Source organism: Nicotiana tabacum, chromosome 9 (genome assembly GCF_000715075.1).
Source record: "Nicotiana tabacum cultivar K326 chromosome 9, ASM71507v2, whole genome shotgun sequence".
In the NCBI taxonomy this organism is placed as follows: domain Eukaryota; kingdom Viridiplantae; phylum Streptophyta; class Magnoliopsida; order Solanales; family Solanaceae; genus Nicotiana; species Nicotiana tabacum.
The window spans coordinates 116,836,081-116,852,427 of record NC_134088.1 but is presented as its reverse complement, the minus strand read 5'-3'; the positions used below and the strand labels follow the sequence as shown (position 1 = coordinate 116,852,427).

Genomic DNA, 16,347 nt, shown 5'->3' with positions numbered 1-16,347 from the left:
CAATTTTGCATCAATTTTCCTATCATGTTCCTGGGACGGTGATGTAAAAATAAAAGAACCAAGCAATAGATATCGCATCTTGCACCTCTTGGCCTTTAAGTACGAGATGTCATTTTGTCTCTTTGGTATGGAAAATTTCAGAATATAAACACTTTGTTCCCCATCCATTGACTCCTCTATAGGCTCGAATGGATCAATTCTCGTGTCACCAACCAAGCACAATATTGAAAATGGTTAGAATTAGGTCCAATACGTTCCAACTCTAGAATCACTTCACTTTTGACATCCTCACTTTTTCACACTTCGTCAACATTAGCATCATTAATAATTTGGTCGAATAGTTGGAATTCCTCTTTCTGCTCCACAAGCTGGCCAATATCTACAACAATTGATTGTTGGGCATCAGACGCCTCAAACGTTTTATTCAATTGAGCCTGCATGTCATGGATATCTGAGCCAAATTGGTCTATCTCTTGCATGAACTCAGTTCTTTCGTCTATCAGCTGTTCTGCCATATTTGACAAACCATTACGTAGAACCCCATGAAATTTTACCAGTTGAGCTTGTTCTTCTACCCAAGATTGGCTCACGATATCTACTTCTTCAAAGTAATATTCTTGTGGGAACTCGCTCTCTTCGTCGAGTTGAGGTTATTCTTGGAAATTGGCCATTAATTCGTCCATTTTAGCCTGGAGTCTTTTGATCGCTAAGGCATCAAGAACTTGTTGCTCGGTTACTTGGTTTATCATGTCCATAATAGCCTTTTGATTTTCATCTTGTTGCTCAGCTACTTGCCTCATTATGTCCATAATACGAGCATCACGTTCCATATCCTCCACTTCATTGATCTTATCAAACTCATAAATATTATTAGAAATATTATAATAAGAGCTCTGAGACGGATAATAAGAATTAGGACAACCATCCCAATGGCAACCTTGACAACCACACATATTACAAATATTCCACACATAAGATTAAGATGCACAATTTTGCCACAAGTATGGTCCTCCACAATATGTACAAGGATCACCATAATAATAATAACCAATATTCGACCAATTATCATTCCAAGATGACATGTCAACAAAGATAATAAAATATTAAACTAAGATAAAAATAAAAACTTGAATAGACAAAAACTAAAAATCTAATCTAGTAGACTAGTTAATTTCTAAATTTTTATTTTCTTGTCTTTTCTCAAGTATACGTGGTCGTACAAGTAATATAGGATTGTAAGTCCAGATATTGTACTCACATGGACTTGTGATTAACTATCAACTAAATTAAACCAAACAATTAATCTATTCAATCGAATCCTAACGTATGAATATTTAACTAAAATTAATCTAGAGTAACAAGTTAAGAGATTAAAGAAAACAACGACAAGCTTAAAGACGAATTCAATAGGAGTGAATATTCTAGAGCTATGGGTTAGCTAATAATCATATAACGATCCAAGCGGTCGTTTTGAGTATCAAAACCTAGTTTCCCCCTTTAATACTCAATTTGGGCTTTACAATTGTTGTGTGAATAGCCAGAGTAATTGGTTCGGGTTCGGTGAGGTTTTGGAATGAATTGGAACACTTAGTTCCAAGGTTTAAAACTTAAGTTAGAAAAATTGACCGGATATTGACTTATGTGTAAACGACCTCGGAATTTAATTCTGAGGACTTAAATAGCTCCGTATGGTGATTTTGGACTTAGGAGCATATCCGAAAAATTATTTGGAGGTTCGTAGTGGAATTAGGCTTGAAATGCCGAAAGATGAAATTTTGGGAAGTTTGACCGGGTGGTTGACTTTTTGATATCGGGGTCGGAATCCGATACTGGAAATTGGAATAGGTTCCTAATGTGAAATGTGACTTGTGTGCAAAATTTGAAGTCATTCCAGATTGATTTGATGTGTTTCGGCACAAGATATAGAATCTGAAGTTTCAAAGTTCAATGATTTCGAACTGAGGTGTGATTTATCATTTCGATGTTGTTATGTGCGTTTTGAGGCCTCGAGTAGGTCCGTGTTATGTTATGGGACTTGTTGGTATATTCGGATGGGGTCCCGAGTGACTCGGGTGAGTTTCGGACGAGGTTCAGAGCATTTTGGAAGTTTTGGCTAAGGCTGAAATTTTTCTGTTGCTGGTGTCTTTGCACCTGCGGAAATGGGCTCGCAGATGCGATGGTCGCAGAAGCGACACTCAAGTCGCAGAAGCGAGGGAGTGCTGGCTGGGAAGGCATCGCAGAAGCGGAAGCCAGGGCGCAGAAGCGCCACCGCATGTACGGTCCTTAGCATCGCAGAAGTGATGATGGCTGGCCAAGCTGTTCTCGCATAAGCGATAATTTTCCCGCAGAAGCGAAGGTCGCAGGTGCGACCCCTTGTCCGCAGATGCGGAAATCGCTGGGGCAGAACCTTAAATTCGAGGGTTCGACATTTTCACCAATTTTTCGGATTTTGGAGCTCGGGTTGGGCATTTTTGGAGAGAAAATTTTTTACACAACTTGGGGTAAGTGTTTTTAACTCCCTTGTGATTATATTCCATGAATTAATCTTCATTTTTGGTGTAAGATTATCAAATCTTCAAGAGAAATAGAAGGAAATTTATATAATGTCACAAAACGAATTTTTCGAGTTTGAATACCGATTTGGAGTTGGATTTGAGTGAAATTAGTATGGTTGAACTTGTAATTGGATGGGTTGTCGTATTTTGTAAGTTTCGTCAGATTTCAAGACGTGGGCCCCACGAGTGATTTTTGGGGCGTAATTTCGAATTTTGTGGAAAATATTAGTATTTTTATTATGGAATTAATTCATATAATTGAGTGGACTGAATCAAATTAATTATGGTATATTCGAGCCGTTCGGGAGTTGATACGCGCATAATGAAATTTTTGGAGCATTGTTTAGCTTGCTCGACATTGGATTTGGCTTGTTCGAGGTAAGTAACTCTTCTAATCGTGGAGCTGAGGGTATGAACCCTGAATATATGTATTTCATAAATTGTTGGGAGGTGACGCACATGCTAGGTGACGGGCATGTGGGCGTGCACTATAAAAATTATGACATAATTGGTTCTGTGGAATTTTGTAGTTAAATAATCTTGGCATTCTCCATGTGGTTTTATGTGTTAAAGAAATTGAGCTAAAATGCATATTAAAAATTATGTTGAGGTTATGTGCCAGTATTTGGGGACCCACGGAGGTCATATTGTTATGAATTATTTGTTTTAAATTGAAAATTCATACTCAGTCATATTCATTTCATTACATATCATATCTCAGTCTCTGTTGTTATTCATTGATACATCATATCATCATTTTTGGGCTATTTTCATGACATTGTGAGCCCGAGAGACTGGAGAGATTGATAACTGAGTGAGGCCGAGGGCCTGATTGTGAGGATTATTATGGGATCGGGCTGCACGCCGCAATGACTCATATTGGCTTATTGGCTTTATATATATTATTACTATTATATGGATCGGGGCTGCCTACCTGCAGCAGGCCTTATTGGCTTATTATTGCACGTGAGTTGGCCGTGCAGATCCTTATATTATACTATTGCACGTGAGATGGTCATGCAACACGTGAGTTGGCCATGTGGATCCAGATATTTATATTATGGCACGTGAGTTATCCGTGTAACACGTGAGTTGTCCGTGCAGATTATAGCGTTTGGGCTGTAGGATCCCCTCCGAAGTCTGTACGCACCCCTAGTGAGCGCAGGTACCTACTGAGTGCGAGTGATGAGTGACTGCGAGGCATGAGTGATTGTGAGGTATGCCCGAGGGGTTGTTTACGAGTAATTGTGAGGTAAGCCCGAGGGGCTGTATACGAGTGATTGTGAGGTCTGCCCGAGGGGTTGTTTATGATTTTATCACCGAGTTGTATAGCATTGGCATGCACACATGACATACATGCATAGAGATGTATTTTCCTCATGTTGTACAGCATCACATCATTCATGATTTCTTACACATGTTGACAGATGAGCATAGTGATGCATTTGTTTTTATACGGGTTATCCGGAAGGAAAATGAAGCATCTTATTAATTACTGAAAAGATTTTGGGAGAAATTTATTGTTTTCAAACTATTCATATTTTTGGCAAATTCAGAAAAAGATTTGGATTTTCACTGATGTACTTGAAAGGAAGAACTATTATTGTTGAAATCATGATTTGACCGAGCATTTTATCTCTGAGTTACTTCTGGTATTATTTGCTTTATGTTGTTATGGACTGTTGTAGATTAGTGATTTTGGACCCGACCTTGGTAGAAGCTCGTCACTATTTTCAACCTAAGGCTAGGTTTGTTACTTATTCAGTACATGGGGTCGGTTGTACTGATACTACACTTCTGCACATTGCGTGCAGATGTTGGCTGTTGTTGTTGATGTGTTCGATGGTTGCGAGATTTGAAGATTTACCTGCGTTCCTGTTGTAACTGCCACTTATTCACGATAGCCTTAGATTTATAAAAGCTCTGTTTATGTGTTATTCAAACAGACTATGTATTTATTTCATTTCCGCTTTGTATACTCTATTCTTAGAAGCTCATGATTTGTACTACTAGTTCTTGGGGATTGTATAAGATTAAGACCTTTATTCACTTAAATTGCTTTAATGATTATTATTGGAATTGGATAGTTGGCTTACCTAACGGGTTGGGTTAGGTGCCATCACGACTAGTTGGATTTTGGGTCGTGACAAGGTGGTATCAGAGCTCTAAATCGTCTAATTAATTTATCTGATTTATTAGTTGACGGGTTAATATTGCTCGTAGCCTTCTCCCGAAGTACTACTCGCCTATTCAAGCTAATCTAACACCTATATTCCTATGGAATTAGAATTAACAAGAAAACATTTATAATTCCTGTATAGTAATCAAACAAGGCGATTAGTTATATTCCTATCCTAACCGCAAATCCCCCTCCCCCTCCCCATAGTTAAGATCTTGCTCTACTCAATCTTATATGCAACCTATAATTCCCTCTCCCGAGTTCAATCCTAGATTCGTAGATAGTATTCAATTGGTGATCAAGCAATCAAATAATTAAGCGCAAGATTGAATAAATAAACCAATATGATAAAATATAAGACAATTCAAGATTCAAACTATAACGTTCATGTAGCACCCAAAACTCTAGAACTAATAAACTATGAGATTAAAAGAAGAGAAGAGAAAGAAAAACTAGTTAGAAGCCTCCTCCAAGTGTGATGTTCTTGCCTCCGGTCGCAAAACTCCCCCTCTAAAAATAGTATTTAATGACTACTTATATGTGTAGGGAAAATACCCAAACGAAATAACCAAGTCCAAGACCAAATAGCAGACAAAATAGGCTTTAAAAACTCAGAACCCGCTCGCTAGAGGCCTCGCCTCGCGAGGCAAAATGTACAGTCCACCTCGCCTCAGCTTGTGCGCCGCAACCTCCATAGCGAGCAGCAAAGCTTGCGTCACATGCTCTATAGCGAGCAAATATTCTCTCGCGTCGCCCAACTGCTTAGCTTCAATTCAATTTTTGCTGCCTAACTTTTCAAACTCTTTTTTCATTCTCGTTTCTTGCTTTTGGTTCTTTTTCAGTTGTTCTCCTTTCTTTGTTTTGATTTCCTTTGTAATGTTAAACTTTATTCCTTGTATATTCAATAATCAAATAATCATAGCTCCATTCTTGTAGTGTATAAAACACACATAAAATCTCTACTTTGCTCCCAATTTCGTCTTCAACGTACCTACACATAAAATAAATTCAATTAAGCACAAATATAGTATAGTTTAGCATTAAAGCCCCAAAATATAAGGTAAGTAATGCATTAAAAATATGTAATTATATCCAAACATCATTCATTTTAATATTAAAATTATAATATTAAAGTGTATTATTTCTTGTGAGGTAGTGGTTATAAATTGGCAAGAAAGTGATCATTACTTTGGTGTAACTCATGAAACCACTAATGCCATGATCTACCACTAATTATCCACTAAAGATTAAATTTTGTAACCACCAATCATGTTCTACTATTTTATTATCCTACTGCTTTGTTATTTATTTTATGGAAGAAATTTTACCCCTATAAATAGTGATGTTTCTTCCTTGTGTTGTAGATGAAAAAATATTTTAGTGTGTATGAAAAAAGTAAAAATTGGTGTAGTGAAAAGAGAGTTAAGAGAAGGAGAAAACCTAAGTTTCTAACTTATTATCTATAAAAAAGAATATTATTTTGTTGAAGGAAGGTGTTCATTTTGGTGGAGTTTTGGACTCAACAACTTGTCCAGAATTTGTTCGAGTCATATGACGTTGTCAGGCTGCTGTATCCTGGAGGAGACAAGTTAAGAGTATTATTGATAGACCGGTGAAGATACTACCACAGTGAACTTAAATCTCTTTAAAGAGAGCGAGATATACGCGCCTCAACCTGAAGAATATTTATTTATTTTTTCTTCATCTTATTTTTCAACTGTAATTACTTATAATTTCATCAATAATATGATGCAAGTAATCAGGTAAAGTTTTGCTGTAAACATGGTAACATTTTTGTTTTTGGTATCATTTTCTCTTCAGCAGAATGAAAAGGTGAGTTACGTATTGGATAATCGAATTATCATTCATCAACTATTTCGTGGTCCCCGAATCACTACTAGATTCTGCTTATCAGGCGTTACGATTCTTCTCGTTTTTTCTCATTAACGCCGTCAATGTTAACGGTGTCCGTCACCGTTTATTTCCCTCAATCTCAAAGCGCTCTCTTCCCTTTCCCCCTTCTCTCCTCTTTCTCTCTCTAGCCGTGGATTTTTGCTGAGCATTCTTTGTAAAGATCTTTTACAGCTAACTCTATTGGATTCTAAGTTAATCTCCCTAAAGGTAATCCTAATAATCCTTTTGATTTATTTTCCATAGTTTTTTACCCAATTTTATATGGTTTTATTCAATTCAAGAACCCTTCATTGTACAGTTTTTGCTTGTAAAAATCTCATCTTTATAGCATAAAACATCCTTTGTACTGATGTTTGGTAATACCCATGTTTGTTTATATTGATTTTATGGTAAATTTTTGAACTTTTTCCTATATAGTGTGTATAAAGGTGAAGGGAACCTTGGCGTAACCCGTAAAGTTGCTGCCATGTGACCAGGAGGTCACATGTTCGAGTCGTGGAAACAGCCTCTTGCAGAAATGCAGTGTGAGGCTGCGTACAATAGACCCTTGTGGTCCGCCTTGGCGTAAATGGTAAAGTTGCCGCCATGTGATCAGGAGGAGGTCACGGGTTCGAGCCGTGAAAACAGGCTCTTGCAGAAATGCAGGGTAAGGCTGCGTACAATAGACCCTTGTGGTCCGGCCTTTCCCCAGACCCGAGAGCTTCACCAGGCTGCCCTTTTTCTTTGTGTATAAAGGTGTTTTTGTGTATATGGGGTTTGTAGTTATGAGGTGCTTTTGTTGATCTTCAGTAGGTGCTGATGTTACATAGTGAAATTGGGTATTAACTGTGAGGAATTAGTAGTGCAAATAAGGGTAAACAGATGGGGGAAGACTTAATTACAAGCTTGTCAATAGAGAATTATCAGCCATCTACGTTTTTGTCTATGGATTCAATTGCTACATCACATGAGGAATCAGATAGAGATATGAATAGGCAAATTGTGCTATCGAGGCCGCCGGATATTAATCTCCCTTTATCCGTGGAGCGTAGCCCTCCGCCTCAATCTTGGAACCACGACATGTTTGATATGCTAGATGTTGGACTTGGACACCAAATTAATGAATGTGATAAGCTTCTTGATTTACCTAAAGTTGGAAGGAAATGTGCTAAGAGATTGGATAGTGTTTGGGGTGCTTGGTTTTTTTTCAATTTCTACTTTAAGCCTGTTTTGAAGGAGAAATCTAAGTGTAACGTTGTTCAAGATAGTAATGGGGTGTCGGGATTTGATAAGTCCGATCTCCAACTTGATGTTTTCTTGGTTCAACATGACATGGAGAATATGTACATGTGGGTTTTTAAGGAGAGGTCTGAAAATGCATTGGGTAAGATGCAGTTGAGAAGTTATATGAATGGCCATTCTAAGCAGGGTGAACGTCCGTTTCCTTTTAGCGTTGATAAGGGGTTCATGCGTTCTCATAAAATGCAGCGTAAACATTATAGAGGCCTCTCCAATCCGCAGTGTTTGCATGGAATTGAGCTTGTTCCATCACCCAATTTATCATGTATTGACGAGGAAGAGCAGAAGAAGTGGATGGAACTTACGGGTAGGGATTTGAACTTTTCTATCCCACCCGAAGCCAGAGACTTCAATTCATGGAGAAACCTTCCCAACACCGATTTTGAGCTTCAAAGACCCATTCCCTTACCAAAGAGCAATTCCCATCTCCCTTCGAAAAAATTACTAAATGGTACTAGTCTCAACTTGTCAACTCAACCATCAAACCATGCGAACAGCAACGGTTTAGATCTCTCATCTGATTGTGGTAAGAAAAGGAAAGACTTCTTTTCTCATGGAAGTGATGAAGATTGTTCCTTGTCAACTAATCCCGGTTCAAACAGACATCAAGATGGAGAACTATACACTATTGAACCAACTTGGATGAACGAGTTTTCTGGGGTAATGAAAAACGTGTGCGGGCCAGTTGTTGCTGCAAGAACTCTATACGAAGATGAGGGAGGATACTTGATTATGATCACCTTACCTTTCGTTGATCGTGAAAAGGTGAAAGTTCATTGGTGGAACAATATCGATCATGGAATTATAAAAATAACATCTGTCAGCACAGCATGCCCCCCATTCATGCTGAGAAATGGTAGAAAGTTCAAGCTAACCGATCCATCTCCAGAGCACTGTCCTCCAGGAGAGTTCACAAGGGAAATTCCACTTCCAGCTCGAATACCTGATGATGCCAAACTAGAAGCATATTTCGACAAGAGCGGAACAGTGCTTGAATTGAAAGTTCCCAAACATGGTACAACTCCAGAAGTGCATGAAGTTCCTGTTTGCCTTCGCCCTCCAAATGAGTTTGTGCTGTCGTGAGCTAGGTATTGATTGCAGAAGTATAAGGTAGCCCAGATATTCCATTCTTTCTTAAGTTTTTAGGGGGAAATTCAATCTTTGTTGAATAGGTAGACATTTTTGTTTTACTCAACTAATTATGCTGGTTTTGCTTCTGTCATTTTGAGAGAGCTCTAGATTATAGCTCACTAGTCTAGAAGGGGTGTGCTACGGCCAACAGTTAATCGTGCAACGTCAAGTCTGGTTCTGATCAGCAAATCAGAGCCTAAGGGCCTCATATATGATGATACCAACTTATGTGGATCCTTTTGTTGCCGCTGTTTCCATAATGTAATGCGGAGCGAAACCTGAATGTAAGTGGACATATATGTAAGCCATTTTTAATGAATGAGATATTGAATAGTCTATAGAAAAAGAAATGCCAATAGCCATGGATTTACAGAGCTTCTTTTTTTCCCACTGTATATTCCGTTATTGTTGGCTCTTGGGATATGGAGAATGTCCCAACCTAATGTTCTTAGACGATACGATCTTTTGTACTTTTGATTTATAATCTCTGTATGTTCTATATGTGTTACGTTTGGATAATGAGCATCTTAGAGTTACCTATTAAATGATGCATGGCGAAACATGTTATCAATGCAAATGAAGATAAATGTAAAATAAATCAGATAATGAATACCAGCTTATAATTTTCAGAAGTGCCAGTCTCCTGTGTTCTAAATTACAAGGAAGCGTTGGAATTTAGTCTTTAGAGCTCTTCTCTCTACAGTATATTCCCCAGTGACTTTTGCTTTGATTGGGAGTTTATGAATGTGCTTCCAAGTTTATGATCTTTTTGTCTTTTCCTTTGCTGCTTTTAATCAATTGCAATAATGTATCATCTTTTTACCTGCTTTTTTTTGGGATAAGAAGCTTGCATGTTAAGTAGCTTCCCTGTTAAGAGGCTTCATCCATTTATTTATATTAAGTCACTGTTACTGTAACAAAAAAGCACCATAAAAGGGAAAAAGAGAGAAGCTAATCTGATTTTAAAGGCTGGGGGTCAGCATATTTACAAATTCAGTGTACTTTAGCTAAGATATATCGCACTTTGCTTTAACGATACTCCGGGAACTAAAATTGTAGGAAAACAACAATTGAAGCTTTCTTTGATTGCTATATGAAACCGCACATCTTAACAAGAAAAAGGTGAACTTCCATTTAAAGAAAGCTTAACTACTAAAACTCTCACGAAAAACTTAACAAAAAACAGATAAACACATTCTGACAACTACTTTTAATCCACTTCTTCAATCTTTGGTCCAGCACCACTTCCACTACCAGCTCCGCCACCAACAGAAGGACCATCTTCATCCATAGTAGCTCCACCTGCACCGCCTTGATACATCTTAGCAATGATAGGGTTGCAAATGCCTTCCAGCTCCTTCATCTTGTCTTCAAATTCATCTACCTCTGCAAGTTGGTTGCTGTCCAGCCACTTGATAGCTTCGTCAATTGCATCCTCAATTTTCTTCTTATCAGCAGCCGGAAGTTGGGAGCTAATCTTGTCATCTTTGATTGTATTCCTCATGTTATACGCGTAATTCTCCAATGCATTCTTAGCTTCCACTTTTTTCTTGAGCTCTTCATCTTCAGACTTGTACTTCTCAGCTTCTTGCACCATTCTCTCAATCTCTTCCTTGGAGAGTCGACCCTTGTCGTTGGTGATGGTTATCTTGTTCTTCTGACCAGTAGTTTTGTCCTCGGCGGAGACATTGAGGATGCCATTGGCATCAATGTCGAAACAGACATTGATTTGAGGAACACCCCTTGGAGCAGGAGGAATACCACTGAGTTCAAACTTGCCTAACAGGTTGTTGTCCTTGGTCCTCGCTCGTTCACCCTCGTACACCTGGATCAAGACACCTGGTTGGTTGTCCGAGTATGTAGAGAAAACTTGCTCTTTCTTTGTGGGAATTGTTGTGTTTCTTGGAATCAACACAGTCATTACACCTCCAGCAGTTTCCAAACCGAGAGACAGAGGTGTGACATCCAACAGCAACAAGTCTTGAACCTTCTCGTTACCTTCACCGCTCAAAATTGCAGCTTGGACAGCTGCACCATAGGCAACTGCTTCGTCCGGGTTGATGCTTTTACAAAGCTCCTTTCCATTGAAGAAATCTTGAAGTAACTGTTGAACTTTAGGAATCCTAGTTGATCCACCAACAAGAACCACATCATGAACACTGCTTTTGTCCATCTTGGCATCTCTCAAACACTTCTCCACTGGCTCCATACACTTTCTGAACAAATCCATGTTCAGCTCCTCAAATCTCGCCCTAGTAATAGTCGAGTAAAAATCAACGCCTTCGTACAATGAATCAATTTCAATTGTAGTCTGTGCAGTAGATGATAGTGTCCTCTTTGCCCTCTCACAAGCAGTCCTCAACCTCCTCAATGCTCTCGGGTTTCCACTAATATCCTTCTTATGCTTCCTCTTGAACTCCTGAACGAAATGGTTCACCATTCTATTATCAAAATCCTCACCTCCCAAATGTGTATCACCAGCAGTAGCCTTAACCTCAAAGATACCCTCTTCTATTGTAAGAAGAGATACATCAAAAGTACCACCACCTAGGTCAAATATAAGCACATTCTTCTCACCAGCACTGCTAGCCTTCTTGTCAAGGCCATAGGCAATTGCAGCTGCTGTAGGCTCGTTGATTATACGCATCACATTAAGGCCAGAAATGACACCAGCATCCTTAGTTGCTTGTCGCTGCGAGTCGTTAAAGTAAGCAGGGACTGTGACAACTGCATTCTTGATTGTAGTTCCAAGGTATGCCTCAGCTATCTCCTTCATCTTAGTAAGCACCATAGAAGAGATTTCCTCAGCTGCAAACTGCTTCTCTTCACCCTTGTAGGTTACAACAATCATTGGCTTGTCACCAGGCCCAGCTATTACCTTAAAAGGCCATAATTTCATATCGCTCTGCACAGAAGGATCGCTGAATCTCCTCCCAATCAATCGCTTAGCATCTGAAATCACAGAAAATTTCCAAAATCCCATTAGAATCAAGCTCCTTATAAAGCGGATATCAAAACCCAATAATAGAGAAGCCATTTATAAGAAATAACAATAACTGCACTACAATCTCAAAATATTAGAGATGGACTACAGGATTCACTATATAGATTCTATTAATTTAAGGGGTTTTTTCTTCTCTCCAATAACTCGATAATTTATCTTTTAAGACAAATAAGTGCATTCCGTGCTCAATAACTCCAATCCCAAACTAGTTTGAGTGATTAAATGAGTTCAATACATTCATTCCAATTATTCAGAGATAATATAATTCTAATACTCATATTTAATCTTTTACAAGGTGGGTTGCTCTGATGGTAAGCACCCTCCACTTCCAACCAAGAGGTTGCGAGTTCGAGTCACCCCAAGAGCAAGGTGGGGAGTTCTTGGAGGGAAGGATGCCGAGGGTCTATTGGAAACAGCCTCTCTACCCCAGGGTAGGGGTAAGGTCTACGTACACATTACCCTCTCCAGACCCCACTAGTGGGATTATACTGGGTTGTTGTTGTTGTTGTATATTTAATCTTTTAGGACATATCAGGAGTTCATTCCAAACTCAATAATTTCTCTTTTAGACAAATTAAGCTCATTTAAACTAGATTTCTCTCGATGTCACATACATTGCCACTCTAACATACATATCTCTAACTAACCAAAAAAACTCCAAGACAAAAAACATCATATTTGTTAAAATTTTAGTGGTGTTTCTCGTATGTATCCATGTTCAGTGTCTAAATACTGGGTTCGGTTGAACCACAGCTAATAAGCTACATTCGCCACTATCCGTAAAAGTCTACCAAACCAATAAATTTTACAAGTCGTTAAGTAATCACAATTAAGCCAAAGCATGGCCGCAAAATAAAAATCAACTATTAAACTGCTGACTAATTCAGAAAGAAGCAAAAAGTTTCCAGCTTTCACAAACGGACTCCAATCTTATTAATCTCTATCTTCTACCACACACACACACACACACACACACACACACACACACACACACAAACTGTATTCCAATCTTATTAATTTATTTCTTCTACCAAATAACATAAGCAGATATTTCAAAATAATTCATAATAAGTCAATGCTACTCACACTAAACTCAATAAATTCAAAGTACCAAGGAATGGGCAACGGAGATGGCAGAACGTAATGCGTGCAACCAAAAACTAGACAGATAAAAAAATGAGAGGTTTTTACATACCGAAGACAGTGTTAATGGGGTTCATAGCCACCTGATTCTTAGCAGCATCACCAATCAACCGTTCAGTATCAGTAAAACCAACATAAGACGGTGTCGTCCTATTCCCTTGATCATTCGCTATGATCTCAACACGATCATGTTGCCATACACCCACACAAGAATAAGTCGTACCCAAATCAATTCCAATCGCTGGTCCTTCACCTTTTCCGGCCATCTTTCAACCAATCAGAAAACAGAACTCAGAACAAAAACAGAGAGTTTGAAATAAAGACGAGAAAAAGAATATCTGAAGTTTTTCCAATGCAATTAAGCAAATTTCTCTGATTGGAGAATGGAGTGGAAAAGTGCGAGGTTTATAAAGGAAAAGTTTGATTTTTGATGCTACAATTCTGGCCAGTGTTGGATTTGGTTATTATATTACTTTGCTTATTGTAGTTCCATAGCCTTCCCGTTTGTTCGAGAGAATTCCAGTTTCTGAATTTAAAATTTGACCTCCGAATGGGATTCTAAATTTTAGATTTTATTCTCGCTGACGTGGGCCCAGCATGTAGCCAATATTGTGTAGATTCTTCATCCCAGCCGAAATATGGTTAGAGTAGTAATGTGCATTTTTGTCCATTTTTTTTATTTAATCAACGGCGTAATACCTAAAATCCACCACGAATTATTAGTTACATCCCTAAATTATTCGTGGTCTTAATTACCCCCTGAACTTGGCATTTTGAGAGCAATTATCTCCGTAGACGCTGATGTGCGAAGAATGTAGGTGCACTCTCTTTTAAGCGCGTGGGGTGAAAAAAATTGAAAAATCAGCTTCCAAGTAGATTATTTTTAAACTTTTAATTGTCATATAGTCATATATAATAATTTATTTATTATAATTATGTATTTTCTCTTGCTTCATCTTAACATATAATGTGGACTTTACTCTCACTTTTATTTTTTTTATTTCTTTTATAGATATAATGTATATTTGTTCCAACTGCATATTTCTTTTTTTTTTTTTGGGCCATATTTGTAAAAGTTTGATTGGAACTTCGTCATTTTAGCCAAATAGAAAATTTTTAGCAAAAATAATGAAGTACTAGTTGTGTATTTTTGTTATTTTTTTCTTTAGATATAATGTCTATTTATTTTAATTGTGTGTTTTTATTTTTAAGTCAAATCAGTTAAAAAAATGGCTACAACTCCATTGTTTTACCAAATTAAAAGGTATAGCCAAAATAATGAACTTGCAATTGTACACTCTTTTTATTTTGATGCAATGACTATTTATTTCAACTGTGTATTTTTACTTTTTCCGATAATATCTGTAAAAAAAATATATTTTAGAGCTCCATAATTTAGATCTATATAAAACATTATAGCCAAAACAATAAAAATCAAACTATGTATTTTTTTATATCTTTTTAGATACTTTGACTATTTATTTTAACTGTATAAATCTTTATTTTCATGTCAAATTCAAGAAACAATAACTAAAAATTTATTATTTTTAGCCAAATAAAAAATATTAGCCTAAATAATGTAGTTCTAGCCAAGTTTTATTATAAATATTATTCGAAAAAGATTATCTAAAATAGTAGCACACTTAAAAAGGTATAAAATATATTTTATTTTTCAAAAAATGCCACATGTACTGGAAAATTCACGTGGCAGGCGAGTACATGTCATTTTCCTAGGATGAGATCGCCCAACGGGGTAACAGCTATCGAATAACCAAGTATAAGGGAGGGGGGTAATTAAGACCACGAATAGTTCAAGGATGTAACCAAAAATACGTGCTAAGTTTAAGAGGGGTTTAATATATTTTGCCTTTAATCAATGGTTTGAAAAAGTTATACTGCTATTTTACTCCTTGTATCTTGGAGAAATTGCTTGTCAATCCCCAATTAGTAGATGATCATAACACTTCCCATCCTCATTATGATTGTTCAAAAAGGTTTTCTATCTCCTTGATATGAAATTTTAGCCTAAGATGACATAAGGTACCATAAATTTAAATTTAAAGGACTTTGATTTATTTATTGATAACGCAAAATTATAATTTAACTAGATACTGTAGACGGTTGTTATATTTCTCCTTAAATAATACGATTTCACTAGGCAAGTAAACTATATAAGTAAGGTACTGTGACAAAAAATCGTAGTTTCAACTGTCGGTTTTCTCATAGCTTATAATTATTTTTACCGCATTTATTATTATTATTATTATTATTATTATTATTATTATTATTATTATTATTATTATATGTGTAGTTATAAAAAAAGAAAAAAATATAATATCATTTTGTATTGAAGTATCCCTAAATTCCGACTAGTTATATTTAAAAACGAAAAAAAATAAACATGGTACACACACTAGTCACGAAATGTAACTCGTAGATAACTATTTAGATATTTAGAGAAGCTGAAATCAAATCAATTGAACAGTCAAATAGTCAAGAATATAAATGACATGGTAGTGTTTTTAATATTTTTTTTCTAGGCTATTTGGTGCATGGATAATTGTTAATATTAGAGGTTCTGTTCAATAATCGTCATAATTTTTTTCAACCATTTAAAAGGAAGAATTACACCTCTTGTCACTTGGCGTGAGTGCCCAATCTAAAATGGCCTAGATTTAAAGTCCTTACCCGATTTGGCTCAGGTTGTATAAAATTTGAAAGAAACTTTTCAGCCTTTAGCCCATTATTAAAGACACACTTCTAGGTTTTTTTTCTTTTCTTCTTTCTTCTTTCCCAGAATACTCAATCTCTCTCCACTCGCCTCTATATTCTTTCTCCCTCAGAATTATTTTGTACACACACATGTTTATTGCTCTTGAGCACAAGGGCTCTTTAATCCTCACATTCTATGTTAATAAAGTTTTGAATTTTGAGTTAATTGATGAAAGAAGGTTAAGGAACCATAATAAATTTGGCCTATCAGTCCAAAAACTATTAGATCTGGCCTAAAACTATCAGATTTTGCCTAAAGGAGCATCTCCGACGACTTCGTCTCATATTTTCTTTTCTTTTTTTGCCCTCAGTTTTTGTATCATTATTTGCTACTGGTGAAGCCCAGATTTGAATGCCAAAACCTCGCCGGA

At 37.0% G+C, this 16,347-nt stretch overlaps 2 protein-coding genes across 3 annotated transcripts; one reads left to right on the top strand and one right to left on the bottom strand.

The window, feature by feature from the left end:
- Positions 1-6,717: 6,717 nt before the first annotated feature.
- On the top strand, positions 6,718-9,407 carry LOC107802281 (uncharacterized). 2 transcript variants are annotated; one of them, XM_016625745.2, is made up of 2 exons: positions 6,718-6,855; positions 7,441-9,407. In XM_016625745.2, exon 2 carries the CDS (start codon positions 7,510-7,512, stop codon positions 9,007-9,009), a length of 1,500 nt encoding a protein of 499 aa, XP_016481231.1. In that variant the 5' UTR covers positions 6,718-6,855; positions 7,441-7,509; the 3' UTR covers positions 9,010-9,407. The 2 variants fall into 2 exon arrangements, with proteins under 2 accessions (XP_016481231.1, XP_016481230.1); XM_016625744.2 differs by having other exon boundaries at positions 7,438-9,407.
- Positions 9,408-10,110: 703 nt separating this feature from the next.
- Positions 10,111-13,753, bottom strand: LOC107802280 (heat shock cognate 70 kDa protein). The gene is made up of 2 exons (XM_016625743.2): positions 13,257-13,753; positions 10,111-12,009 (listed from the first exon to the last, which is right to left on the bottom strand). Exons 1-2 carry the CDS (start codon positions 13,468-13,470, stop codon positions 10,268-10,270), a joined length of 1,956 nt encoding a protein of 651 aa, XP_016481229.1. The 5' UTR covers positions 13,471-13,753; the 3' UTR covers positions 10,111-10,267.
- Positions 13,754-16,347: the final 2,594 nt, after the last annotated feature.

Bases quoted from the DNA above. Each gene is read 5' to 3' on its own strand.
- LOC107802281 (XM_016625745.2), top strand. From the start codon at position 7,510: ATGGGGGAAGACTTAATTACAAGCTTGTCAATAGAGAATTATCAGCCA.
- LOC107802280 (XM_016625743.2), bottom strand. From the start codon at position 13,470: ATGGCCGGAAAAGGTGAAGGACCAGCGATTGGAATTGATTTGGGTACG. The intron at 12,010-13,256 runs GTATGTAAAAAC...CTGTGATTTCAG, and splicing joins CCCCATTAACACTGTCTTCG to ATGCTAAGCGATTGATTGGG.